This window comes from Anopheles stephensi, chromosome 2 (assembly GCF_013141755.1).
Source record: "Anopheles stephensi strain Indian chromosome 2, UCI_ANSTEP_V1.0, whole genome shotgun sequence".
In the NCBI taxonomy this organism is placed as follows: Eukaryota; Metazoa; Arthropoda; class Insecta; order Diptera; family Culicidae; genus Anopheles; species Anopheles stephensi.
The window spans coordinates 69,835,493-69,862,023 of NC_050202.1; the positions used below are offsets into that span (position 1 = coordinate 69,835,493).

The 26,531-nt window shown below is 48.8% G+C and overlaps 1 protein-coding gene and 1 long non-coding RNA gene across 8 annotated transcripts in view; both read right to left on the reverse strand.

Annotated features, from left to right (window-relative positions):
* Positions 1-26,531, reverse strand: part of LOC118504564 (homeobox protein homothorax) — a 173,177-nt gene that overhangs the window by 126,751 nt on the left and 19,895 nt on the right. For all 7 annotated transcript variants that reach the window (XM_036039176.1, XM_036039179.1, XM_036039177.1 and 4 more), the window contains 2 exons: positions 19,839-20,092; positions 10,686-10,827 (listed from right to left, as the gene is read on the reverse strand). In XM_036039176.1, the coding sequence (XP_035895069.1) occupies positions 10,686-10,827; positions 19,839-20,092 (396 nt within the window). The remainder of the gene's footprint in view (positions 1-10,685; positions 10,828-19,838; positions 20,093-26,531) is intronic.
* On the reverse strand, positions 1,007-10,670 carry LOC118504565. The gene is made up of 2 exons (XR_004905316.1): positions 2,222-10,670; positions 1,007-2,138 (listed from the first exon to the last, which is right to left on the reverse strand). It is a non-coding gene; the product is annotated as an uncharacterized LOC118504565 (long non-coding RNA).

Sequence of the window (26,531 nt, forward strand, 5' to 3'; positions counted from 1 at the left end):
GAGAAGGTGCCGATGGTTGGTTGGCTGGTTGGTCAAATTTATGATCAAAACAATAATCAAATCGTTTCGAGATAGGCATAATAAAATATTCTCAACCCCAACCCGCACCCGGAGGTTCAACGATTTTTTGGGGAAGATGGAGGAAACCCGATGGCTGAGGGATGGGAGGATGGCGCCTTCTACTCCACGCATATAGATGTAAGTGAGGCTCATAAATTATCGTTCGGCTCCAGCCAGCAGAAGCTGCCACTGCTTACTAGCAGTGCTGCGAGCGTGGTACATTCATACCGCAGGACGAATGCCGCGAAAAACGCGACGATCAGACCAATGTGCGGAGACTGCATTAAAATACACAGGCGGGAGCAAGTAAGGAGGATAAATAAAAAGAGCAACGAAAATAAACATTTCATCATCAAAAACGGGCATCCTGGGCGTATGTTGCACGTGTCTGCCCTTTTCCTTCTCATCGCGCGCGCGAACAAGCTGTCCTCCGCCTGTTCTCGCCCAGATCAGCCAGCGCCGTCGTGATCGCTGCGCGGATCGCAACGTGCATATAGTTGTAAATAGTTGTTGTTTGTAGATCGAGTATTGATTGCAGATTTTTTCCCTCCCCGTTTTGTTCCACGCTTTCCGCCGGGCCGCGTTCTCACCACGGCCCACGTAAGAAAGAGATCAACGTGCGGGTTCTGGATTCGCGCATGGAGTCAGCTCCGCTTCCCGTTTGATGATTGCATAAATTTCCCCAACCGAAATTCTCGTCATACTTTCACGCCTTTTTATGATGCACGTCGCAGGTTTGCTGTTGCTTTACTTCTGTTTTATTGCTGCGAGTTCCAAACACACACACACACTCACACACATTTCGTTATTTATTCTGCCTTTCCGGGATCCGATCCTCTTAGGGGCCGGTGAGTGTGCTGTGTTTGCTCAACTGTTTGTTTGTACAGCCTCTGGCTGCCTCCGTTTTTTTTTGAGACTGTGCGCAGGAGTCAATGTTTTTGTTTTTCGGCACTAATTATTTGTGGCCAAGTGATTAATTTACCTCCTTAACGTGTGCGTGTGTTGTTGGTACGATTCCGGAAACGGTTTCAGGTTAGACATAAATCTTTACCCTCGATCGCAGACGTCTCCCCGTTCGAAGCAGTGTACGCTACTTAAGCCCGGAGTGTAACGGAATAAAATCCAATTAAATGTCATTTGGTGCAATGCGTTTTCATACGATGAAGAAGAGCAAAAAAGAACCGATTTACAATCAATGACCCCTTTGTTCTTCTACCTCATCTTCTGCTGCTGCTGCTTCCCGGAGTGCATACGGATCTTCCGAACGCAGCGACACACACATATGGCGTATGCGTGACGAATTCGATTTCGATGACCTCATCGACAACCGGCAACACCGAGAGCGAGCAGAAACCGGAAAAAAATCCCACCACAGCACCGTGCACCGTGTGGTCGTCCTTGGCGAATACAAATGAAGCTGAAAGTGCACATTTCCATGCAAGATGCAGCAGACGGACGCAGACGGGCACAGATATAAGAAAGAAACTGCGACCCAGTCAAACAAAGCAAAAAACAAAACGACCACGACGACGCTGAACCCCGTACCAAATAGCACATTGACCATCCGGTCGGTTTGCACGCGGAACTGATGGAACTGTTGCTAACTTGACGGGACTCTGGGAAGCCGGGCGGAGACTTTGACCTGCCACATTTACCTGCTGCCGTATGGCCAGTATGTGTGTGTGTGTGTGTGGTTGCTGCAATCTGCATCTGCAATTGTCGACTGCATTTCGATGCCAAACAACAACAGCAAAAAACAACGGAGCTAAATCCATCGAAATCTGTTGTCCGAGGTTTTTCGGAGGGTAACAATAGCTGGCAGGAACAGCATATGGCAGCAATGGTTTTTTGATACACGGTAGAGTCTGTGTGTGTGAGGATGCCTTTTTTTTATTTCATTCGATTCCAACACCTCAGCTTGCTCAGTAATCCCTCGAAAATGTCCTGGGAATGCAACTGTCTGAAGTATAAGCAATCCATCTGACAAACGAAGATGACCTCCTCCAGTTAGGGATTTTCATCGTCGCTAGTAAGCCTAGTGTGAGCCTTCCAAAGTCCGATGCAAAACATTCTCCTGGCTAAGAACACACGGAAAGCAGAACCAGCATAGAGGCAAAAGCTACAGAACTACACAAGATGCTGCTGATGTGATTGTGCGTACCGAGAGCGGGTATCCGGAGTTCCTGGAAGAACATCCCTGCATTTGAAGGAATGTCCCGAGAAAACATCGCTCAAAGTCCCGAACGACAGGTCCCTAACACAATTCTTGCCTTTTCGCAGGAAAAATGATCACCAAAAGCGAAGATCGAATTCATGGTACTGTGCGCAGCGATTAGATTTCCCAATCCCGAAAACATGCCTCAGGAGATCTTCTCTACTGGATCTTCGAAAGCGAAAGGACAGACAACACTTCCCGAAAAACCTTAAGGGAATACGGTTGACCAAGTGACGAACGGTCGAATGTTTTGGTTGCCTTTGTTTTCCTTTGCTCGTTCCTGGCAGAGATTCCTTTGTGGATGCCCGATCCTGAGCTCAAACAGCGTAGAGTCCGACTGTGTCGCCGAGCTGGACACCACACCCGGATCTTTGCCAGGTTTCATGCGGTGATAATTGATTTTTGACACTCCTTTAGCTTTTCGTTCACAGCATTTAACGATCGGATTGTTCGAGGTCCAACTTGCCTCGGAGTGCGGGACATTGTCAGCCGTCCACATCTTCGTACAAGTAAAAGCGTAACGAGAAAGCATTTCTTGATCGGGGGGTATTTCACTTCGAAAAGGGGTTGGAAATCGGCACAATTCTATGCTGGCATCGAAGAGGCCATCGAATGCATGGAGAGAGCGAGTGCTTTTGTTCAAACGAGATTGCATCAACGCACAAAGAAACGATTACACAATAATTAAATCAAATGTGTGATCGTGTGTGCCTCTTGGCAGGCATCAGGACCACCGCTGGGCTCGCTGTGCACTTCCGCTTGGAAGTGGCAGGGAATGCAGTGAAACCCCTTAACCGTTTTGCAGGACAATAAAGCCAACAGAGTACGACCAACAACAAAAAAATCCAGGTCCAGAGAAGTGACACAAAAGCGTTCTAGACCCGACGGCAACACACCCGTCTTCTCGTTTTGTGCAATTCTAAGTTTTTTTTTTGCTCTCTAAAGTTACAAAGTATAATGGCTTTTTTCACAATTTTGCTTGCGTACGCTGTGTGTGAAAGAGATAATGGAGGGAGCATAAGCAAAGCGAGCATTTTCCGTTGCTCAAAGCTCGTCAGAGTTCGTTAGTGGTTCGTTTGTTCAGTTTTGTGCCAAATCCAGAGGAGGGCTGCGCAATCAAAGGGCCCTCGGTTTGTTGCATTTGCAAACGCGTCTCGCCCTGTGGCAGCCAAAAAAGCAATCGAGATCCGACTAGGAGGGCCGTGGAAGGATGTTCCCAACATTCTCCGGCTGCTGGCATAAGGAAACGAGGGGTCCGTGAAAAAAAAAAACTAAAACGGTTCGCTCCAGCTTCAACTGCTTTAATAAGAAGCGAAGCAAAACAAAAATCCTACCAGCAAGGGATCGCTAAGGAGATCTTGTTTTTTTGTTGGTTGTTGGGCGATCTTCGTCTAGTTCGAACGCTAAGGAAGACAGACAAAATACAAAAACAACAACAACAAAAAACTGTAACAAAAACTTAAATGAAACGAAACGAAAACCAAACCCAAGAGCATGAAAATAATGAAATTCCTAAAAAGGCTATCCGGCACACGAACATCCCAAACAAAAAAAAAAAATCCCGTACGCACAACCAATGTCACCCCGTGGATTGTTGGTGCCCTGGTTTTTTTTTCTGTGTTCGATTGTATGAGGCCTAATGCTCGCGCGCAGGTCCAAGAAGGTCTGCTTAAAGGAGAAGGCACAAAAAACACACACACATAGTGCCAAACCTAGACCCATCCTGACAAAGAAAACGAGTGTCTTCGGAAGGCAAAACCTTAAGGAGGTCCCAAATGCTGCTAACACCCAGCAGTGTGATGGAGGGACCCCTGCGGGGTGGTTGGAACTGGAAAGTGAAAGGGGCGGGCAGAACGAAACGGGGACGCTGCGGGAACCACTGCGTCTGTCATTTGGCTGTTTGCACATGATGCCTGCCGGGATCGGGAGAGAGGGTTATAGAGGCTTTCTTTTACAAATTGGAACCCCCTTGCGGGATCGTTGTCGAAGGGTCGTGCTAGCGTAGGGAATAGCTTTCATTGGAGGGAATAAAGGGAAGGTATAGGGGTAGGAGATCGAAGGCCGAACTTACTGGATCATATGCTGAAGTTCGATACGTTGATTTGGTGAAGTTTGCGTTTTGTAGAACGAAGCTATGCTGAAAAACCCTTCCAAAGAAAACTGTGAATCTTCATCAGGCTAAGCTCAGGTAGAAATCATCAACGGGGGAACAACAACATCACTTGAACGATAGACCACGACAAAGCAAGACCCAAGGTCGGAGCAAATTGCACGGGAGGAAAAGGAAGGCAGAACCCAACGGAACCTGAAAACTCCAACTAGAGTCTTCCACTAGAGACACCGAGAGCAATGCGATCCCTCCCAGCGAGCCAGAACTCTGGATAAAGAAAGCAGAACATCGCGGTAACGCGAGAAAGGGTACACTCCGGGCACGGTGATCGGACATAATGAATAAGAGGAAAATTGAAAGTCTCTTTTGATCACATAATTGTAATCTTCGATATTTTCCTCGGTTTCCCATTGTGTGTGCTCTGGTGCCCGGGCAAATGCCTACCGCACCTCGTACCATTCCCAACCGTTCCCACCCGTCACGATCGGACGGAATTCAGACCTTTTCAGGAAGGTGTTGTGTGCCCTGTTTCTTTTGCTCTTGCCCCTACGGTGCACTCTCTTCAGGGGGTTATTTTTGCTTCACTACGTTTCCATAATGGAAAGTGTTCGGGTGCCTACGGTGATATGCGTACACGCTGGCTGCTGTAGGGTTTAAAGGTTTTTTTGTTGTTGTCTGCCTGTTTCATTTTCTACTCGCATTCGTCCCATTTGCGGGCACTCTATAGCCACGCTAGATGCTAGATTCTTTCGACTCCCTACCCATCCCTCGGCATTGGACCCGATCCCCCGGGGCCACATATCCCGGGTCACGAGCGTGCCCGTTCATCTTGCACCCCCGTTCCCCTTCCGCCGCTCGTTGTTCGAGGATCGAGGATCACATTGAGCACAGATACCGAACCATTACCAGACCAGAATCCTTCGGGTGAGGTACTCGGTTCCTAACATCGGTGCTGAATGTTGTTCAGCAGCCAGAAAACATATGCTTTCGTGTGCGTGTGTGTGTGTGTCTCGCTATAGTATTTGCCCCGGAGGGCTTTACTGTTCAAATGATCATCTGGTTCGGGGTGGAATTTGATCCAGCCACAGTCTTGGAGCGTTTCGGTGTGACCTCTTTGCCGAATGGGTAATGCCACGCAGGAAACACACTAGCTCTCGTCGGCACTACAAATCATTAGAAGATGCAGACATTCACACACCAGCACTAGCGATGTGGTATTATATTAGAATTCCATTCCAAGAGCGTCAAGCTGAAGGACAGTTCAGAACCAAAAACTGAATGATGCACTTTCTGAGCTCCATTTTACCGCAACAGCACGACCTTAAACCAAATGCACAACCAAAAGAACTTCTGGCTAGTGATCACTTCAACGTGCGTTTGCTGTTGGAAATAACCTTCGAAATCTTCTTAAATTTCACGCAGCTTACATCCATCCGATTTTTCATGCCGAATTTTGCTCTTTTAAAGCATCGTTCCTCTTTTCCGTCTTGCTTCTACTACTATCAGTGTGCAGTTTTTTTTTGTTGTTGGTTGGTTGGTTATTCCTGCTCCTCTCGTTATTCTTGTTGCGTTGAAGCGTTAAGTTCGTTCTATTTTTATCTCTTATTTCATTTTTGCTGCTGAGTTTTGTGCTGCCGTTTTTATGTGTCCCATCCATCCAGCACTTCCCTTGGTGCTCGAACCTCGAACAGCATCACACACACACACACACACACACACACACACACACACACACACACACAATTCGCATTGATCACTTTAACCGACCAACAAAACCAAACCAAAACGGCATTAAAATAACCGTCCCGGCAAGGAACGAGCGAACTTTTTTTTCTTCTTTCTTTTTAGCAACAAAGAACGAACAACAACATCGGGAGGCGAAAAAAAAAATCCCTCGATCCAAACGCATCCCAAAACCCTCTGTCGTACTGTGCAAATGGCTCACGGTGGCTGAGGGTTACCAAGGGCATTATAAGTTCTGTGCGTCTGTTGCGCACGGTGCCCGTTTTGTTCTGGCGCGGCCTGCGAGGTCCAAAATTTCTAACCAACAGAGCTGATATGCGCGCGCACTAACAAGCAAGAACCGGCGGTGTAACAAGAACAAAAAAAAAACAACTCAACAACAATCACAACAACAACCGTGCACCGGGGGAACGAATAAAATAAGATTCCAAACCAACACACAACGGCAACACTCCACAGAATAACTCCAAAAAGCCCGCAGCGAAGATCAACAAACCGAGGCGAAGAATGTGTGTTAAGCTTGAAGAAACGCATCAAGAAGAAAATCAGATTAGTGTCATCTGGAAAAGAAATTTTATTTGGTGTTCCGTTTTCCGTTCCACCTTTCCATGCTTTGCGACTCGGGCGTTTTTGTGCTGCCTTTATTTTTTTTTGCTTGTGGTGGCAAACGGTCCACACGAACGTACTCGAAAACCGGGGTGGGTGGATCAGAATCGAACGATCGGGGCAGAGACACCGAAGAGAATACATTTATTTTAATGTGTTTAGAACCTCAGACATTGGGTCCTCGGCTTTGGGTTCGACATTGGGGCATTGAATCGACAACCTGATACAGGCACATCATAATTCTGATCGGTGCAGTCAGATTCGTCCACTGCAGTCTGCTTGGGACGTTAAAAAAAATCCAGGGGACCTGCAACATTCGGACGAATGCTCCGTTTCACACGGGCATATAAATATGCAGATGAAGCTGTACAAGCGGGATCAAAATGAAAACGAAATTTGATGGTATCTTTTGATTGAAAATAACTTAAGTGCACCACACTAGCCCTATAATTATTGTGCTGCGGTCATTCGGATGCTTGACCCGGGCGAAACATTCGATGAGTCGTTTGAAAAATGGGAACGAGCCCGAGCCGAGCGAACGCGAACGGCCCAAAAACCGATAGGTGATTAATTTTGATTTGTTTTGTTTGGACACCTGCCAACAAATGCGCTAAATGAGTCAGCCTTCGAGGAAAGGTTTGTTGTGAGGTTTCCAAGGAAAGGAAATATCTTCGGAGGTCTATAGGTTCAATGTCAAGTGTTTAATGTAAAGATTACAATTGCACTGGACTCCATAAAAAAAACCCTACCAAAACTCCAACTGCCAAACATTGAAGGGGACACGTTGGGCTGAAACGGATGGGTCATCAGCAAAATTTACATTTTTGCCCAGTCACGCAGTCGTGCCGTTTAGACTTGGCCGCGTTCGTAAGGGACCAAAAAACCGCCCCGAAAAAGTTGGTGCAAGCATAAGAAACGTCACACACACACACACACTTCTGGCAGCAAGAAGCCTCCTTCCCACCGTTATCTTGATGCGCAACATCATGATCCACTTTTTTGTTGTACTGGCCACCCTCCCTCGGCTGGAATGTGTGTCCATGGAATTCGCGAAATGCGCGTAACACACAATAATAGTCCAGACGGCGGTTAAACAATGCACACATTGTCCTATCGATTTTCGTCGGTCGTCCCCGCGCCGGCTACTGCTGTTCCTTAAATGATGTGGGTTGTGCCCGTGGTAAACACCTTCCAACGGACAGCTCATCCACCCATCCGTCCAGCGTAATGAAAGTCTTTTTTAAAGTATATAAAAGACAGGCAGCATACACCCGCCCGAAAGAGCGGAGCACGAGATCGTGTTGCAAAGCACTGACGGCGAGATGTCCAACCTTGCGGTTTCGATGAGTGTCGTCTGGAGATCTCGATTTTGTTTTTTGCTATGTGTCTGTAGTTCTTCAAAGTGGAAGGTAAAATTGGGTTTAACTTTATTTGCTGGTCCGTCTCTTTATTAGAGGGTCAACATGCGTTCGGTGAGTGTTTCCCGAGTGTGGGCGCTTACCGTGGGATGCTGATGACGCAGCTCGCAACCCAGAGCAAGTTCTTGCGGGAAAGAACGAAATAAATAAAAAAATAACATCACATCAGTAATGACCGGACAGTACGAAGCAGGGAGGGGGAGAGAGAGATATCCATGCTGCCCTCTCGATCCCAAGGGATTGATTACGGTCAGACTAGAAATGACCTAGAATCAATCAATATTCCCACCTCATTCTTGTTCGTATTCTACCCCGCATTACGAGTGTAAAACGAGCCCTCTTGAGTATCGAAACCCATCGGTCATTGTGAACTCACACACTCGTACGCTTAAGGATGAGGACATAAGATACGGCACTAGAATCACACACGGCAAGCAAGAACCACAGCATTCGTACAGCATCCAACAAACGAGTCGTCGAAGTCGGCGATATTCTGGGGGTGTGGGAATGTCCTGAAGTGCGGTGTCTGAAGTAAGCGGGAGATATCAACAAGCACGACTTTTCCACCGGCAAGGCACGGCACGGCAGACGACTCCCAAGGATCGCCCCGTTCGTCAACCGAAACGAGTCCCAGAATCTCGGCGTTAAGGCATCGCGACACGGGAATCGGGCAGATAGCACACGCCTTGCCACCTTCGTTTTTTTTACAGCCTCTTAAAACGGCCATAAAGTTGTCCGAATGCCGCGCGCACGCTCGCGGTTTTATCACCCGCTGCCTGATCTGGGCTCTTCTGGTCTCTGTCTCTCGCTCGCGTGCACCGAAGATTTTCCCGGACCGGTTATGGTTTTCCTCCGGTGTGTGCGTGTGTGTGTTTGCCGGTGTGTGGACAAGGGTGCACACACGAAATGCGATCCACACCGTACGATAATGGTGGGCTGATGGCGGAATCAAGAGCGCGCTCTCAGGGAACAGTCGATTTGAGGAATGACATAAAATGTTGAATGATCTTCGCTCGGGTGTGTGTGTGTGTTTCGTGTCTGAAGGGAATGGATGATTCGGTACGGTACGCCCGGTCGGTCGCCTATCGTTAAACGGGCCGCACATTTTAATGACTTTCGCGCTCTCGTCCGCACTCTCGTCCGCGCGCGCAGCTGTTTTCGGGCCGATCTTTCGGGCCACGTACACCATACGCTCTGTGAATGAACCGCAAACGAGTTGGCGTGTTGTGAAGGCCCGGGGCCCGCTCTGGCTCTTTCCTGGGATGGTGACGATGAAGATGGTGCACACGGATCAGCGGGACGCGACCTTGCGCTTTTTTGCTTCCCTGGTGCACGCTGGGCAACCGAACGCGTTACGCTATGGCACCACTTAAGCATTCCGGTGTCGCCAAAAGTGCGATCTCACTCGCAGGAACGTCGTTGCATGCTTCGCCATTCCCCTGCTGGCGGGTCTCTGTTTCCCTCCCCTGACTGGGACGCATGTGAGTGTGTGTGTGCGTGTGCTCGGCAAGAAAATCCATCTCCGGCAGTCGTCGCGCTAAGAGGCCCCCGCCAGGAAATGGGGCAAATGGGATGTTTGAGCAAAACAAAACCGAGCAAATGAAGATCGGCGTGCAACGTTTTGTGTCGTGGCAGCGGAATCCTAGCGGGTTGCATAAAAACCGTTAATTAATCGACTCTCGCGGCTCGCAAAACGCAAATAAACGCCGTACCAACCGTGTAGGGCAGCCCGAGTATTCCCTTTCGTTCTCGCACCGAAAAAAAAAAACTCACGGCAAAGCGGGCGGGGGAAAACGTTGGGAAGAATGGGACACCCCACATCGAGACGCCACACCATCTCGGCAGTGCCGGCGTGAAAAGGTCATGCAAAGGCAAAGTCGCGATTGTTCGTGCATGCCGTGATGTTGTAGCTGTTGCTGTTGATGCTCGCTCGCCGCAGAGTGGTATGGAGCCAAGATGCATGCATGCTGCTAACAAATGACAAACAAACGAGATGGCCCCGGCCAAAACGTCCGGTGACGAAGGACCGGCACGGTGGGGTCCATCAATTTCAAGCTGCGATACGACCATCGGTTGATTATGAATGATCGATCGATTGCTGCCTTCAGCATTCCCCCTCAATACGATCATCCTCGTTCGTGAACGGCTCGGTTTTGTTCTGCCCGCTCACACCGGCCACGCATTATGTGCCGCGATGCTCTGATCGTGGGGGTTGATGCATCGACTTTGTTGATCGACAATCAACCGGCGACCTCCCTCTGGGAACCTCACCTGGCCATATGGTTCTCCGCACACACTCCGGGGTGACTTTGATTAATATCACACCCCAAACAACGCACCAGGACCCTTTTTAGTGGTTGGTGCTAATCTACGCTCCAAACGATGCGAACCCCGGTGTGGTCAAAAGCATTTTCAACGCATTCCAGCGCATGGGGGAAACCTTGCGATATTCTTGGTCGATCTGCTCCCCTCAGGACTTCCTATGACATGGCTGACGCTGACAAAAAATAAGAACCCCTGTACTTGTACATACCTGTTTGCTGAATACAGCCACATCTTCGCTAAAGGAGTCTGACGAACAAACGTCACCACCGGCCACGCCCGGTTCTCGAGGGGTGCAGGTTGCTAGTTCACACTTTTCGAAGATTAGTGCCAACAGCGGGAATAGCGGGTGTCTGTGAAAGAAAAGTGCAGAGAAGAAACACATGGTTAACATACATTGGGACTGAGCAAAGGCGCCATTTTCATTAGGCAAGGAAATTCATTTGTTAGCCAGTGGACCAAGGGGAAGAAAAACTGTTTGTCACTACTCGGCACGGTCAGCTCGATTTCATCCATTCGATTTGTGCGGAGAACAACTACTAATGCCGCATGTAATTTTCGGGCTGTGCTAATGTTTGCATTAAAAATGTGCCACGTAATCGTCGTTCTCTTGCTGGCCCAGACCGGAAGACGACCAATATGTGTGTTTTATATGTGAATGATAGCTGGAAAACTCGGCGAAAGTGGATTAATGTACGGTTCGTGTGAGGAGGAGGCATAAAAATATATTCCCTACTATTCCGACGCCACTACTAACTGATAGTGCGTGTGTGTGTGTGTGCGTGTATGTTTGCTTTCCGATTGCCGTTTGGGCTGCCTTGTCAAGTCATAAAGCAATCCACAAGGTACAACATGCCTCGCGTAAGCTATGAGCTATATATGAGAGATCAACAATCAAAATAGAACCCCGCGTTTCAAATGTATCCACTGTTCCGTGGACTGAAGGGAGGGGGGGTGCCAGAAGGGTGCTCGGAGAAAGCAGGCAATGTCATTAGGAGAGTTTATGCGTTTGACAAATGTTGAATCACGTCCCTCTATCAAAAACGCCACGCACCACCGCAGGGCCACCAGAGTAGCGTTGTGGGCCCTGCCCGAAACTTTCGGAAGTCGTTCGGTCTGTTTACTATTCCACTTGCGTCCTGCCCGTACGACACATTACCCCGCCGCACCACACAGCGTGCTCCTGCTAGAGTGTTTTGCTAGGGAGCTAGAATATAGCTCCCAAGCAAGGAGGAAAAAAAACCGAAGTCATTCCCCTTTTAGCCCTGTATCACCAACAACTCACCAGAACTGAGCTGCGTGGTATGGTGTTTACTTATTTGTACTAGTTTCCACTCACTTTTCCCAACAACAAAAAAAACCCACCCATACGGTGCCCGTGTGCTGAGTTGTGCCTTATCTAGCTCCATTTATTCATCGCACACACGCGGTACGCAGTTCACGCGCATATATTCGGGACAATTTAAGCATTATGACGGGACAGTATTGGGTTCCGGTCTCCGAACGAAAAAAAAAAAGGGTCGTACGGATCCCGAACAGATAGGGAAGCATGGTGTTGGTATGCGCGCTCTCCACGGTTTTTTCCACGTGGCCGCCAGGTAGCGAGCGGCGGGAAACGCACTGCCACTGATTTGTCCAGGTGGTGCGACGCGATAAGTGAAACACGCGATCGTTGACGGACGTGTGTTCTGAAGCTAGGCGGTGGCTTCTTCAGCATCGTGACCACTTCAGCATACCATCCGCGTAGTCGGGTAAGTTGATGGTTTTGCAGACACTTTTCCATGCTCTCCCGAGTTCTTGATATTCCTAGCGCGATTCAACATCTCCGAAGCAAAAGGGGTTGAAAAGATTTCTGCGATAAAACTCAATAAAAGCCAAGTGGAACCGACCGAAAGTGGTGCTTTCGAAACTTCAAAGCAGGTTACATCAGAGATTCAAAGTTCAAAATTTCTTTGTGCGCGGGTGAGCTTCGGCGTGCGAATCATCTCTCTCCCTTCCGAGTTCCAGCAAAAGATCCAGTTTTCGTCTTATTCGTGTGATGGATTTATTTAAACGGGCCCTGATAAGCATCTTTCGCCCTTTATTCTTCACCGTCTTGACAGCAGCTCGTGCCGGAGATCGTGTCGAAGGATGACGGGTGGTAATGGTTCGTTTCGCCTCTGAACGGTTGTGCCCGTTCAGCATCCTTTCAGGAGGTGTTACACAATGTTTGGAAAGTGCTGCTTGGAAAGTGTTTGTAAAATTCCAGCGAAAAAAAAACCAGCAGACACTTTGTCAGAATAAGGAAACAGGTTGCGGCATTTGATGGACAAAGTGACAAACGGTCTCAACTCGCTCGGAGCGTCACCACGGAGAGTGTGCGAGTACGCTTCGGAATTTGTTCAGGGTGACTTAGTCCGGGTTTGGTGACACAGGTTCATCACTGGAGGTGCTTGCCGTGGTGACGGCAAGATATGAACAAACCCATCGGTCACCGTTCGGCACGAAGAAGGAGCAGCAACGCAACACCCCGTCAGCCAGCGTGGAATCGTCAAGAATCTCGTCTTGACGCGAGCGCTCCATTCAAGGGTCGAAGAAGGAGCACGAGTGTTACCTCCGATACGCCACAGTCTCCACACCGTGCAGTTGATGTCTATATTGAATGTTTACTTCACTGTGCGGTTGCACGTGAGCATGCAATTGTGGAGGCTGTTGCTCGAGAGGTTGCCCTGTAGGTGCACACATTTTGTGGTCAATGTGGGGACGACCCTCCCGCTCCGTTGAGTGGAGTGAACAAAAAAAACAAAAGCAAGCAAGAACACTAATCTTACTTGCCTCCGGCGTGGGCAGCCACCCGTAGCACCGTATTATTAGTGTGTACATGTCGAACGTTGTTTAGTGTAGATAAACAAACCCCGAACGAAACAGAGCAGACTCCGGTCTCCTGGCAGCTTGAAGCGCGGGCTCCAGCAATCCGCCGGTTGCGAGCTCGTTCGGAAAGAGCAACAAGAACGGGAACTCTTCACCGTACCATCCCACGCGCAAGTAAACACACACACGGAGCTGCTGGCGCATTGAGCAGCACCAAACGAGGAGCTAAATCCCGGGAGGATGTGCGGTGGACATGTCTAGTGGCAGCTTCTTAACCACCTCTCATACACCAAACACATCAACAAATTGTGCAGCCCAGCGAAAGTCGGAGCGACCCTTTCGCCATCGTCTTCGTCCGCCGAGAGGTTGGCATCTATAACCTTCCCCCGTGGTTTGGCGTCGTCCTCAGCCGTCCGAGACACACAACTGCAACTGGCAGTTGCAACCGTACAGCCCAAAACGGAGGAGGGGTGGAATCAGTAATTTGGGAACTGAGCGTATGAAGCGCGGTTCGGCGACGACACCGACGCCAGCGTACGTAAATATTTTGATAATGTCACTAAATATTGTACACCGCATCCGCACAACCGTGCACTCGGAATTGTTTATGTAATTTGTAGAGGGATATTTTACGAATTGTATGTTTGTCCAAAACAAGCAGGCACCGAAGTATGGCAGGATGGGCGAGATTCGAGATGCCTCCGTCTGGATGCAAACGCGAACGCGTCGGCCTAGAAAAGATCCCTTAATGCAGTTGTTGTACACGGATTGCAACGGTTGCATTATTTTTCGCAAAATCAAATAAACTATTCCTTGCACTAACCAAGCAAACGAAGATTCTTGACCGTTTCCTGGCAGCAGTAGTCCTTCGGAATCTGTATCCATGCGCGATGCTTGAAATCTTCCACGCAACGATCCGTGCTGTTCGGAGGGAACGCGATCCGGACGGATTTTGTTTGAAAACTCATCCACATCTGCAGCGTGCTTGAGAGCGGGCCGAGCGCATTGCTGAAGTAAGCCAATGGCAAGTACACCCGACCGCTGGAGTGTTCTTGTTGAAGCGCTGAAAAAATAAAACGCAATCCGTACACATACCGGCGAACGGTGCTGCTCCTGGCGGACCCTCGACAGTGGAAAGTGTTCGGTAAATATACACACAGTGCCTGCACCCATGCAGATGCAGAGGCACCGCGTAGTGCAGAGCATCTTTCTTTCTCGTAGCTGCTTTCATCAAGCTCACGGGCGGGGGTGTGCGCCGTGAAAACTGGGTAGAAGCAGACGGGGGCGCGAAGACATCACCAATATGTCCTTGCGTTCCTGGCCGGATGGGTGGGTGTGCGCAATGTCTGGGAGCACCAGAAACGGAAGAAGCTCGTTGCCACAGTTACCCGATACATGGTGGTTGGGCTGCTGCAGTGCTTTGCCCGTGTCTGGTCGTTGTTATTTTATTCTTCACTGGGTCGCGCGTTCCACACACGCACTCAACGCACCGAGACACCGCATCAGAACGTATACGAGGCAGCTGCAATGGTAGCATGTTTCCTGCACTCGGCGGCAATCAGTAGCCCGGGAGAGAAAGATTCTACACACACACACACACCCAGAGAGCGCCCCCCGTACGAGAAGAGTAGAGGTTTCCGGCGTTGGTCGTTTCTTGCTTTTATTGCCACATTTTATTAGCCGTCTCTTATTTTCCTCACCGTCACTTGGCTGGGCGCAACCAGTGTATCATGTGTCCTAACGAGATGCACCGCGAAAAGGTGGAAATGTAAATAAAACACATAAGAGGTGCATACGAGAGAAAAAAAAAGTTAATTCCGAAATGCATCGTGGTGAACTCGCGACTCGTTTCCTGCTAGTAGTTGCAGGCAAACTGTCAACTAAGTCACGCTGTCATTATGACAGTTCAATGTAAATAGACACACATGGCTCGGGTTTTGCTAATTTCCATCGCGGAATTAAACACGCCATACGGGATGTGGAGCATCAGATCTTCTTCAGCTGATTGGATGGCCCTTATTTTTGCCAGGCACAACACAAAGAGCAGATCGGCTGTTTTCACGCGCGTGAACTTTGGTCGCGGTTCGTTCGCGATCTCTTCCCGCTCACGATCACGCACACCAAGCAGCAGCAACAACAGCGGGATGCGCATCCACACGCAACATCACAAAGTCTCGATCATCATCATCAACTTCAGGTCTGCAAAACGATTGCGGGAGAATGAAGTTGATGGAAACCTTGTCACAACCAGCGGGTCCACAAAGAGGGAATGAACTCGATAGAGAAAGGATGCAATTTCTGTCCCGCCTCTGTCCTGTGTGCTCTACTACCAGCGTTTAACGCACGCAGCTGACCGGGGTCCACAGGCACCAATCGAACGGGCGAAAAGACTGCCGCGATGCGGCTGATGATCGTTCACCCAAAAATGCTGGGCCCCCTCCTTCTGTGTCTCCACGTCCAACGCAGTGGATGCAGTGCCGCGAAATGCTCACTTAATGGTAAAAGATCAACACATTTCGCCTGCATCCCGTGCATTCGCTCATCGGTTCGTTCGCTTCGACATCAGCACGGTGCGGTAGACAACAAGGTTGCTGTCATACATAAAGTATGAATTTTTAATGAAACAGAATTGCATTTTGGCATTTAAAATGACTCTGCGACTGAGTTTTCGTTTCACAGTCGCAAAACATCCCGCTCGCGAAACCGGTTGCCCACCCGATAGCAGAATACGAATCGGATGGGATTTGAATGCTCTGCTCCCTTGTCGATGGGGATGAAGTCGATGTTCCTGGCAGCGATGGAAAGGGTTGCGAGAAGCATCACTTGTCACACCGTGTGTACCATCGCTGCACCGGAAATGCAACGACGACTGAATGAAATATGCCAGAGTTGACGCTGTTGCGTCCTCGCAATATCTTCCGCGCGAACCTCACCTCACGGTTCTCACGGACCGCGCCGAGAACCGAAATAAACGCGATCGCGAGGCTTAACGGGACGACGATTAATTCCAGATTAATGACTGTTCGCTGTCGCAGTCGGTGCGGTGGAACTGAACGAGACCCGGGTCCGGGAAAACGACATTCTTCGTTTAACGATCGAATAAAACTCTGCATCGATCCGGGTAGCAATCAGAATGGAATAGCAGAGAGAAGATGACGAAACGTGCCATCGGGACCAGCTCCGGCTGTGTTGATAAAGTTGTCGAACGAGCATATATCAAATATACATCCTGTGTGCTTGTTAATTAGATCCACGGGTCATAAAAAAAAACCCTCCGGAGAACATCAAATGTCAAATTAAAAATGGAACACGGTTTATCTCGCTAGCGTTACAACCGTTTCTTTCCTGGAGAGGGTTATGTTTAACAGCGGACATACATCTTTAATGCGCGTGGCAACGTGTCACGGGCAGGTAATCGGTTTATCCTTACCGATTTAAAACATTTATCGATTTTGTACGTATTTACTGAAGTCAGTGTGTGCATGACACGGTACGCCTGTTACTTGCACTCGCTCAAGAAAATATTTGCGAAATGAATTTAACATGCAAACACAGTATTGCCTCGCACATTGCTGTTCTCTTTAAGTCAACAATCTGCGCTGATTGGCTTTAGCAAATATGCACCATCGAACAGGGATTTTATCAATATTCCCTTCCAACAACCAATGTTGAAGAATGCAATTTGTGCAATTCGTTTGACAAGGTAGGCGCAGAATAAATATGTCATTTCCTCGTTCCGCAATATGCTTATCAATTCACCGGCACAGGTGTGAGAGACATAATTTGTAAAACACACTTTTCAAAGACTCTCTCCCCTCGACCCCTTCATCCACCAATCCCTAAAACCCATCATTTATCCATCAATGTTCTAATGAGTTTCACAATGCTCAGCTCTGTGCCTCTAATCGTTTCCGATTCGGTGGGAGTGAGTGTGTACGCATTAAAAGTGTGTACAAATTAAAAGATCACTTCCGCTGGTGGCGACACCACCACCACCTTTCCCCCACCTTACCCGGCAACGCCCCCATCACTTAATCAATTCCACAACCACTCTAAGCTACGGGTGATGGTGGCCTACACAGCCCATAAAAGAAAAAAACCATCCAACTAAGCGCACCCAAATGTCCAAAACCAAGCTACCATGCTGCTGCAGTGGAAACCAACAAAAAAAGTAAAATACACAACCACACACGTACGTGGAGCAGCGGCGCTCGGTGTCCTCCCCCGCCGTCCGGCTGCACGCGGGCGGGTGCTATTTTCTGATTATAATGTGTATAATAAAATGCTTGCGGTAGCGATCGGATGATCAGATTGTGTGCACAGCCACACGCGCTCTAATGGGATAATAACGGGGACCTGCACTGCACTGCCCGGCGTAGTGGCCCCCGGGAAGCCACCAGTCACCCTCGCCTTTTTGTTGCGTTGGACAAATTGCGGTGGCTCTGTCTGTGTTCCTTTTTTTTTACGGTTCGGTGTCTCTCCTGTCCCATTCTCCGGAAGGTCCTTCCACTTCCTGCTTAGTTACCTGGCCACCCACAAGCTAGCAGAGGAAGGCTACTTATCGAGCATAATTATCCCTTTCGCACCCGAAAATATAAACGGAGGACCTCCCGGGTAAATGGGGGGGAACGAACAATCAATATGCAACCAGGAAGGAACCGACACACACACCGTTCCGTTCCCTGTGTCTGATCAACCCCTGAGACAGAAAATGGAGGTACAAAAAAGCCACAAATGAGCGCTATCTGATGTATGACACCGTGGAACGAACGTCTGGTGAGTGCTTTCCGGCTGGAAGTTTTAATAATTCAGCTCCCTCCAGAAGAAACATCAACCATCTGTACCTTTTCGGTGCAGAATGTGGACGAAAAACGGAATCGATCGTATCCTTCTAAATCGTCAGCAAGATGGTGTAAGATCAGTTTTTGTTAACTCTTCTTCAGCTTCAGGATATATTCCCGATCGGTTGGCGGTTTGATCACGATATAGCCGAGCACCTCTGAACATATACCAAAAAAAAAAGCACCGGATAAACCGATTCGGAACTATAATTAAGCTTAATAGATTGATCACAGCTTAAATTTATAGTTCACGGTGTTCTACATCATTTTCATTAGGGCAGCCTTATCCTTTTGCATTCTCGTGCATCTCCACAAAACCGTGCGCATTCTCCAAGTGCGGCCCCACTCCAAACGCACTCTGAAACCTCGTGCTCCCCACACCACTTTTGAATGGTTAAGATGAATGGGAGCTAAATGAGAGAGAGAGAGAGAGAAGGATCACCTAATTTAATAGGTATTATTACGAAATTTCATAATCATCATAATTAGCTAGCGTGTTGCACAATTTGTTAGGACGGGTTTCCGAACCTCACGAGAGAGATTTTTCAATCCTTCCTGTCGAGCAAAGCCCAAGAAAAAAACGGCCCATAAAAAGTGGTCTACCACCACCGAAAACGCTTGGAAACCGTTTTGATCCGTCCGAAATCAAATCGGACGCATCCTTGATCGCTCGTTTATCGCTGCCCGCTTCAACGTTCCGCCTGCTCTGCAGTTCATAACTTAATTCGGCACATCCCATACCACATCAAACCTCAACATCGGATTAGAGAGCGAGCGGGGAAGACCGTTTAGCTTTTACCGAGGTCCTCCCGTCGATGCAGAGAACATTGAAGCAAAACAATAAAACACAATCGCTTCCAAACGCTATAATTTCCTTGCGAAATGTTTACAATCGAGATAAAACCAGTAATTATGCGTGTTTTCTTAAATGTTCGCCCGGCTCTGAAGGAAGGCTCGGAGCACTGGTCGGTCGTAAAAGAATGGCGAAGCGAAAGACACACTAACCCGGCCATGAGCCTACGGGATGATGGTCACGAGCTCGGAACTTGGAATGATTTATCGCTTTTTAATGTATTAACACGCCGAGCGAATGTGACGAACCACCTCCCAAAAGTCGTCGTCGTCCGCATGTGGGCAGTTTTTAATGCAGAATCCATCCATCCGTCCTAGCAATTTGTTCGTTCGTCAGCGGGAACCGTTTTGGGAGGGAACCTCCTCACATCAGCGCATTCAGCTGGCACGCTCGCAATGCGGACCAAGTGTGAAAAGAAAGGATCCTCCTTTAGTCGCGCGGCACCATCCCGATCGCGATCGCCGTGCGCTTTGGTTTTATCGGTTAATTTCGATCCGAGCCGCATCCGTAGCGAATCGATCTTGATCGTAGAGATATTGTCCCCCGGAATGCTTCTGAACGCTCTGCGAGGCGTATGAGAGGAGTTCTTTGTTTTTGAAGTCAATTTGCTGCAGATGTCTGCGGCAGGTCGGAAGCGTACTTCACACTTTGTTAGCGTCCGGGAAAAAGGCGTGAGGATGTGATTACTGGAATTTTGCCCCTCTCCGTGGGCGAGATCTCACTGTGGCCTGCTGTGTGAAATGGGGCGTGCTGGAACTCGTGTCCGGTTGAATGTTTTTTTGTTGTTGTTGTTGTTTTGCATAGAATCTGTGTTACTTACCCGTAGATAGCTTCTTTATCTCGCTTGTGTATGTCGGGCTGCACTGCGCCCATGTGACTGGAGGCCGGTGAAACATGACTAGAGGTGCCGTGATAGCCGTGCATGCCGACCGAGGCAGCGGCGGCCGCATGGTTCAGGTGCGGGGAGTGGTGTGGTGGTAGGCCGGACAGCGCCGGAGGTCTGTGGCCGGCATGTGGGTCATACATTCCGGCGGCACTCGCGTCCATCCCGTAGCCGTGCAGGCCATCTTCGTACTGTAAAGGGGGAAGAGAGAGAGAGAGGGATACGTTAAACATCGTCGTTTGGGTCAATGGTTGAGGGTGGGCAATAAAATATGAGCCCCAAAGGAATCGGCACTTCTTCATTTGCAAACACCGCCTGGACACGTCTCGTAGGGAGAAGGAACTGACCATCAAGGTATGGTTGCGTGCTGTACCGGGGCATATGGTTGATCCTATTAAATCTCCGCTCAAGTCATTATACCTCCATGCCCGCCATTCGTCGGTCCTTGCGCTATTCAAAAAGTCAAGTCACAGAGGGAAAGAGAGAGCCGGTGGGAAAACACGGTTCGTCAACAGTGATTTCTGTTCCATCAAAACCATCACCCGTTTTTGCTGCCCATAGTTCTCCGGACGCACTGAGACTGTAACGACCGCACGAACTAGACCAAACGACCAGCGTTAGTTTTTCGGGCCATAAAAAAAAGCGTTAACCTTCCATACGTGAGTGACGAGCCTGTGAGCGCGATAGAGGCTTAAGATCTTGCATTTGATGGGCAAATACGACGGCGATGATGATGATGATGAAAAGGATAATGATGTTCCATCAACAATAGATCAGCCAGGAGAGGGCATCTTCACAATTTGTGAAGCAATAAAAGTGTCCGGTTGATCCCGGTCCCGTCGTTCGGTTCTCCGATTCCGAGCATTCCAAGCACGTGACGTAAGAGTGACTTCACGCAATCCACTCACCAGCGCCCCGAAAGTTCGTTCGAGCTGCGAACTCCAATTACCACCAAAACGGACCCTCATTATCCGGGTCTTCATCCGAGCCGCGCCCCAATAAACACAATGGCGTACAGGAGAACCCCGATGGCAGCCTGATGATGAATTCTTGCGCCCCAGCACCCTGCTTCCCACACTATAATCAATCGGAATCGTAGCAGCGGCTTTTGCGCAAAATTAATATGTATGAACCGTTTTTCACATGCTTACAAACCATTTTTCTCTCCCGAAAGCGAGGGTGTGTTTACTACCGAAACCGCAGATTCAGTTTCGGTTTTCGGGGTGTTTTCTTTTTTAACCCATCGAGAGATTCGCTACTACTTGTACTACCGTGAAGACCTCTCGGCGGCGATGATCCCGACAATGATGACAATGTTGATGGTGGCGTTGATACACACGCAACGCGTTTTCAATTTGTGCTTCGAATACGTGCAAGGATTTGACAATCGCGCTCAGCCTGCCGGAAGAGAGAGAACCCCTTTCGTTTTCCATGACTGGCATCACCTCCTTCTATGTTCGACACACTTCCGATGCGCGCAGATGTGTCGTTTGAATATTTGTCATTTTTTTCTTCTGTTTTTTGTGTGTGAAGTTCCTTTTTAAATAAAAAATGGCTTTTTGTCTCGCCCTTCTTCTTTCTGGCTGGGAGCCTTGCACGCAAAGCACGCAAAGCAAAGGATAACAAAATTGTCCTGCCACGCCGTAAGAGGTTTATTGCGACCGGTGCGCTCTTGTACGTACCCAACATCACGCGGGAAATCGATTTACTATTCCATCTTTTCCCATTATTTTCCTCCTTCCCCATGGGCATAGAAAGGGTGGAGCCATAATTGAAAAACATTCATTTTATGTTTTTCGGTCCAATTCCCCACCGCATCGTTACGCGTGCAAAGTTGGGAGGGCAAATGGAGAAGGTTTTTCGGGACACCTTTAGACTAGCGGTTTGGAAAAACGCACCGCTAAAGAAATGATAAAGAAGGTAAGACAAGCGTGATCATCAGGTCGGTATACAGCCGAGAACAGCAGCAAAAAAATCCACCATTTTCCATCTTTTCCTGGAAACAAAAAAGAGTGCGTACCGGAGCAAACCCAGCATCGCCATCAGGTACGGCACTCAGTTAGGCAGCTCCCGGGAGACCATTGAAAAACCCCGTTCGTTGATTTCTGCCCGTGTAAATCTGAATCAGTTCACCGAGACCTCGGCAAAACAGCCTGCTCGTTGCTCTGAACCGCGTAATGGGGAAAAGATGTTACGGGCCCGGTGTGTGTGTGTGTGTGTGTGTGTGTGTGTGTGTGTGTGTGTGTGTGTGTGTGTGTGTGTGGTATGCATATCATATCTCCCGGCGGTATTGTTGTGCAATTTTGAGTTGCCAAAAAAAAAGCTGTTCCCTGAGTCGCTGTCTATGGCTAACCCTCCCCATAACCGCGCACGCAGACAGCCAATCGGTGTAGAATTGGCCTCCGATGGGTTTAAAGCGCTTCGGCAGCGCATCCGGATCGGTGCGGAGATTGTTCGTTGCGAAGGGTTGAAAGATTGCTGTATTATCTGGGTTTTCCGCTTTTGCCCTTTATCCTTTCCATATGCAGGAATGCTTGGAGTGGAGGAACATTTGATTACGACGAACAAAAAAAAGCGAAAACACACGCATTACCCAAATCCCAGCCTCGGGGTTAGAATCGAAAGGGAAATGAATTTGCGGGACTAAAAAAATGGACTGAGAGAATCGGCAGGACTACGAAACGAAAGGGCCTACCACGTCCCCTGCAGATGCCGAACGGGAGAAGGATGCTTGGCGGATGCTACAAATCCGTGTTCCGGAAATGCTAACTTCATGCCGAGGGGGAAACTTCATGCCGTTTCTTCGAATGGTGTGTGAGCAATGGCGAAGATCGAAACGTGTCCTAACGCTCGAGAGGATAGCATCCGCTTCCAGCTGCCAATACAATAGGTGTACACACACACACACTGCCTCTGTGTGTATGGTTTCTATAAACAAATTCATTTCACCGCAGATGATGCTCACGCTCGACCAACGACGATCACGTCTTCTGCCTTCTAAACGCCATCTTTAGCCAAGCTGCTGTTTCCGGCCATTGTTTACACAGGCATAACGTACACAGCACGCTACTTGAGCGCGAGAGAAGGTACGGTAAAATGGTACGATTAGCGTGCATTTAAAGGCAAGATAAATACGTATTTTAATGATTACTGTGGAAAGAAATCTATTTCAATGTGATAAACCATTCCGCGCCCAAGGCAGAAGCTGCCTGTGTGGTTGTATGGTACTCCATCGATCTTTCTTTTCCTGTACGAAAAACAAGCATGGCAGATTCGTGGCAGCGCAACATTAACCGACTACTCGATTAAAATTGATGGTGGGAACAGTTTTTCGAAGCGGTACGCGGTGGTGGTTGTCTGTCCACCATACTTCATCGTCCGCAACAAACCAATCGGCACAACAAATTTAAACAACTTCCTTAACGTCTATTTACCAGAAAAGAGAAACACACACACACACACGTCCACGAAATGGGAAACGCTTTTGCCCATTAGCTATGCAAAAAAAAAAGAAAGAACGCGATACACCCCACAAATCTTCCCCACAAGGATCGACCACTGGGGATGCTGGCTTCTCGGAAACATTCCTTGCCTGAGAACCGGTGAAAGAATTCAGCCAGAATGCAGGGTGTCTTGCATCGGTTTGGGGAGCAACCGGGCGGTGAAGATATTTTGGGAGCGCGCTGCTCCGAAACGATGATTGATTATGTTCTGGTAGATTTTGACACCCAGGATTTTGCGCCCCGAGGAAATAATCAAGGAAACGTGAGATGGGTCCTCCGTCCAACGGTGGCAGGACGCTACAAAAGAGGGGTGAGCAGAAGAAGGAAGGCTTTCGAAAACAACGGCAAATGACCGAACCGCAGACAACAGATGACAAGATGCAGAAGAGATATTGGGATTTTGGGCCCAGAAAACCTCGCCGCTGTGTGCCATGTTGTTGGTGTAAGCGAGGATCGCTGTTGATGCAGTTGATGCAAAGCCGATGTGTGTATGTGTGTTTCTTTCCTCCGTATCGCACATTCATCGTATCGCACCTCGCTGTCGCCACGGATCGTTGTCGCGTACGGGGTTGTGAGGCAGAGAGGGTGTCATCGCGACAAAACCTTTGCCCGGGCCTACGCCTTCAACATGTGCAACGGCAAGAACCGGGTCCGCATCCGGGGTGTCCCCGTTCGCTACGGTACGCTGACAGACCGGAGTGTAATAATCATCATCATCATCATGCCCAGGGTCTCTGTGGGTCTCTGCCAAACAAGAATCTTCGAACCCCATTTGCCCAGAGATATCTGGTGAAGATCACCACCGGGATGATCTGCCCCGACTGCTGACAGTGCGATGCAGGACGACGACGACACAACACATGCGATACCGCATTGCCGTTGTTACTTGACACTCTCGGATGTCTCCCGGGAGAGAGTAAGTCATTTTTCAAGCCAGCTTAAAACCTCCTAACATGAGGGGATCCTGCGTACGTACGTGGGACCGTTCGGCGTTCCTCTGCCTGTCGGGACTGTGTGTATAGATCTGTTTGCTTTGGTGGACACATCGGATGGTATCCGGTGGTGGTGTGTGAAAGCGAGGTAAATCTCATGTTTTTCGTAGACATAAGCTTCACACAACGACGACATAACTAATTTCCCGATACCCGTTCCAACGCGTCCCACGACATACATATTTAGACTGTTGAAGCTGACGAAGGCATGAGCGTGGCCCCGTATTCCCAAAAAGGGGGTTGAAAAAAGATTGAATGTGGCCAGCTAAATGTTTACCGTACAAATGAACTGTTGTCTGGCCAGGGTTCGCCTGTCGAGGACATGATGAAGACAACATCTCTGCACAAGGAACCGTGTGTGTGTGTGTTCAGGTCATTTGCTCATTTGACCGATTAAAAGAAGGGGTAAAATGAGCTTCGAGAAAAGGGTTTTCCACCACAGGATACGCACGCGAGCAGTTTCTTCGCCCTACGCCCGGTACGGCCCTCCAAAAACTCCATTACCGTTTTCGATAGCCTTCTAAAGCGTCGTTATGATATCGCTTTCAAAACACACACACATTTCCCCGCACGGGAATCAAAGGGTTTTTGCGGCTCCGGCGGCCCGACAGTAAATAGTCGAGTAATTGATATTAATACAAAACCCGGGGGCACCCTCAGACATCCATGGAAGGAATGTCTGATCCCTTTGCTGACCTTTTCCACCGCTCAGTCAACAGAGTCAGAGTCATCGGTGGCTACCGGCAGCATGTAAGGATAAGACCGCATTGACGTGATAAGAAACATTCGATCCCTTTTCTCTCTCCACCCCGGGTATCTGTATCAATTAGGATAGCGCCGTCGGGTGGGCAAACTGTTGGCAGCCGTCGTCCATTTGCATAAAATTAGGACACGCTCAGGGAAGGAGACGCACGCACACTAAACCAATGTGTCTGTGGTGGACTATAAACACTGCGATGGGGAGAGGGTGGAAAACAAAAATCACTACCATCCCAAACACCCCACTAGACAAGACAAAACATTAACATGCATATTATCTCGCAACGCAGTGACAACGATGCCGGTGTTTTTTTTTCTTCTCCATCTCTTGAGGACCCCTAGCTTTCCTTCAAGAAGTTTTCCAATTTTCAACCAATCAACCGACACATCGGAATGGCCAATTATGGTGGAGGTTTTCCACCACATTTCCTAACTCCCCCCCCAAAACAAAAAAAACCTTACATGAAGCAGCCCCGACTCAAGTTGATATGGTGATCCGCTTTTCTTGAAGAATGCCCTCGCCCTAGAGGTAGAGCTCTCGCCGTGCGAATTGAAATGTTTTCCTTCGCCGCTTTTGTATGTCGCTTACGAGCCACACAAGTGCCATCCTCTTTGGTGAAGTGAGTGTTTTATGTTGGGGGTTGGGGGAGACGCGACTCTTTTTTTTCTCTTCAGAAAACCGAAACAGAGTAGGTTCTCCGAGACGGCGCGCGCTACCTTTTGCTCGCGAGGACCACTTTAAATGGGAGTTTTCCCCAAATCGTTTCCCTCTTACATAAAGTACCATATAGTTTGAAGATGTTTTTGGTTTAGTTGGGGCGCTTTTTGTTTTTTGCTATCCAGAGCACCTTGTTCTGTCAAGTCTTGAGGCCGAGAATCGTGCATCTTGCCCGTGATCGGCACGATCGTTTCAGCGGCGGTTAAGAGCATAGTGGATCGATTACGACCTACGAAAGATTCCGTGGAATTGTGTGAGTGTTTCTTTACCCCGGCACTGTGAAGCACTCTCGAATATATCGAAACTCGGCCAAGAACCCCGGCCGCGTGGAGTGTCCGTGTGTGTGTGTCTGTAGAGTCTTTTAAAAAGCTCTAATTGATTTCGAAGCACGCCATGTTCCTTTTCCTTTCGGCTTATTCTACCCTTGAACACTCGCGGAGTACACGGGAGTTTGCCTTTGTTGCCTGTTGATCACCATTTTCAAAGGCAAGAGGGTAGAAAGAATCTTGCCTCCCCATCTTTATCCCTCCTGGTCATGCTCGATTGACCGCTCGATTAAATGCACACGAACATTGTTGCTGTTGCCGTGTGTGTGTGTATGTGCATCGTCCATACCCGCTAGATCGCAGCAGCGATCGTCGGATCAGGATCAGGTTTA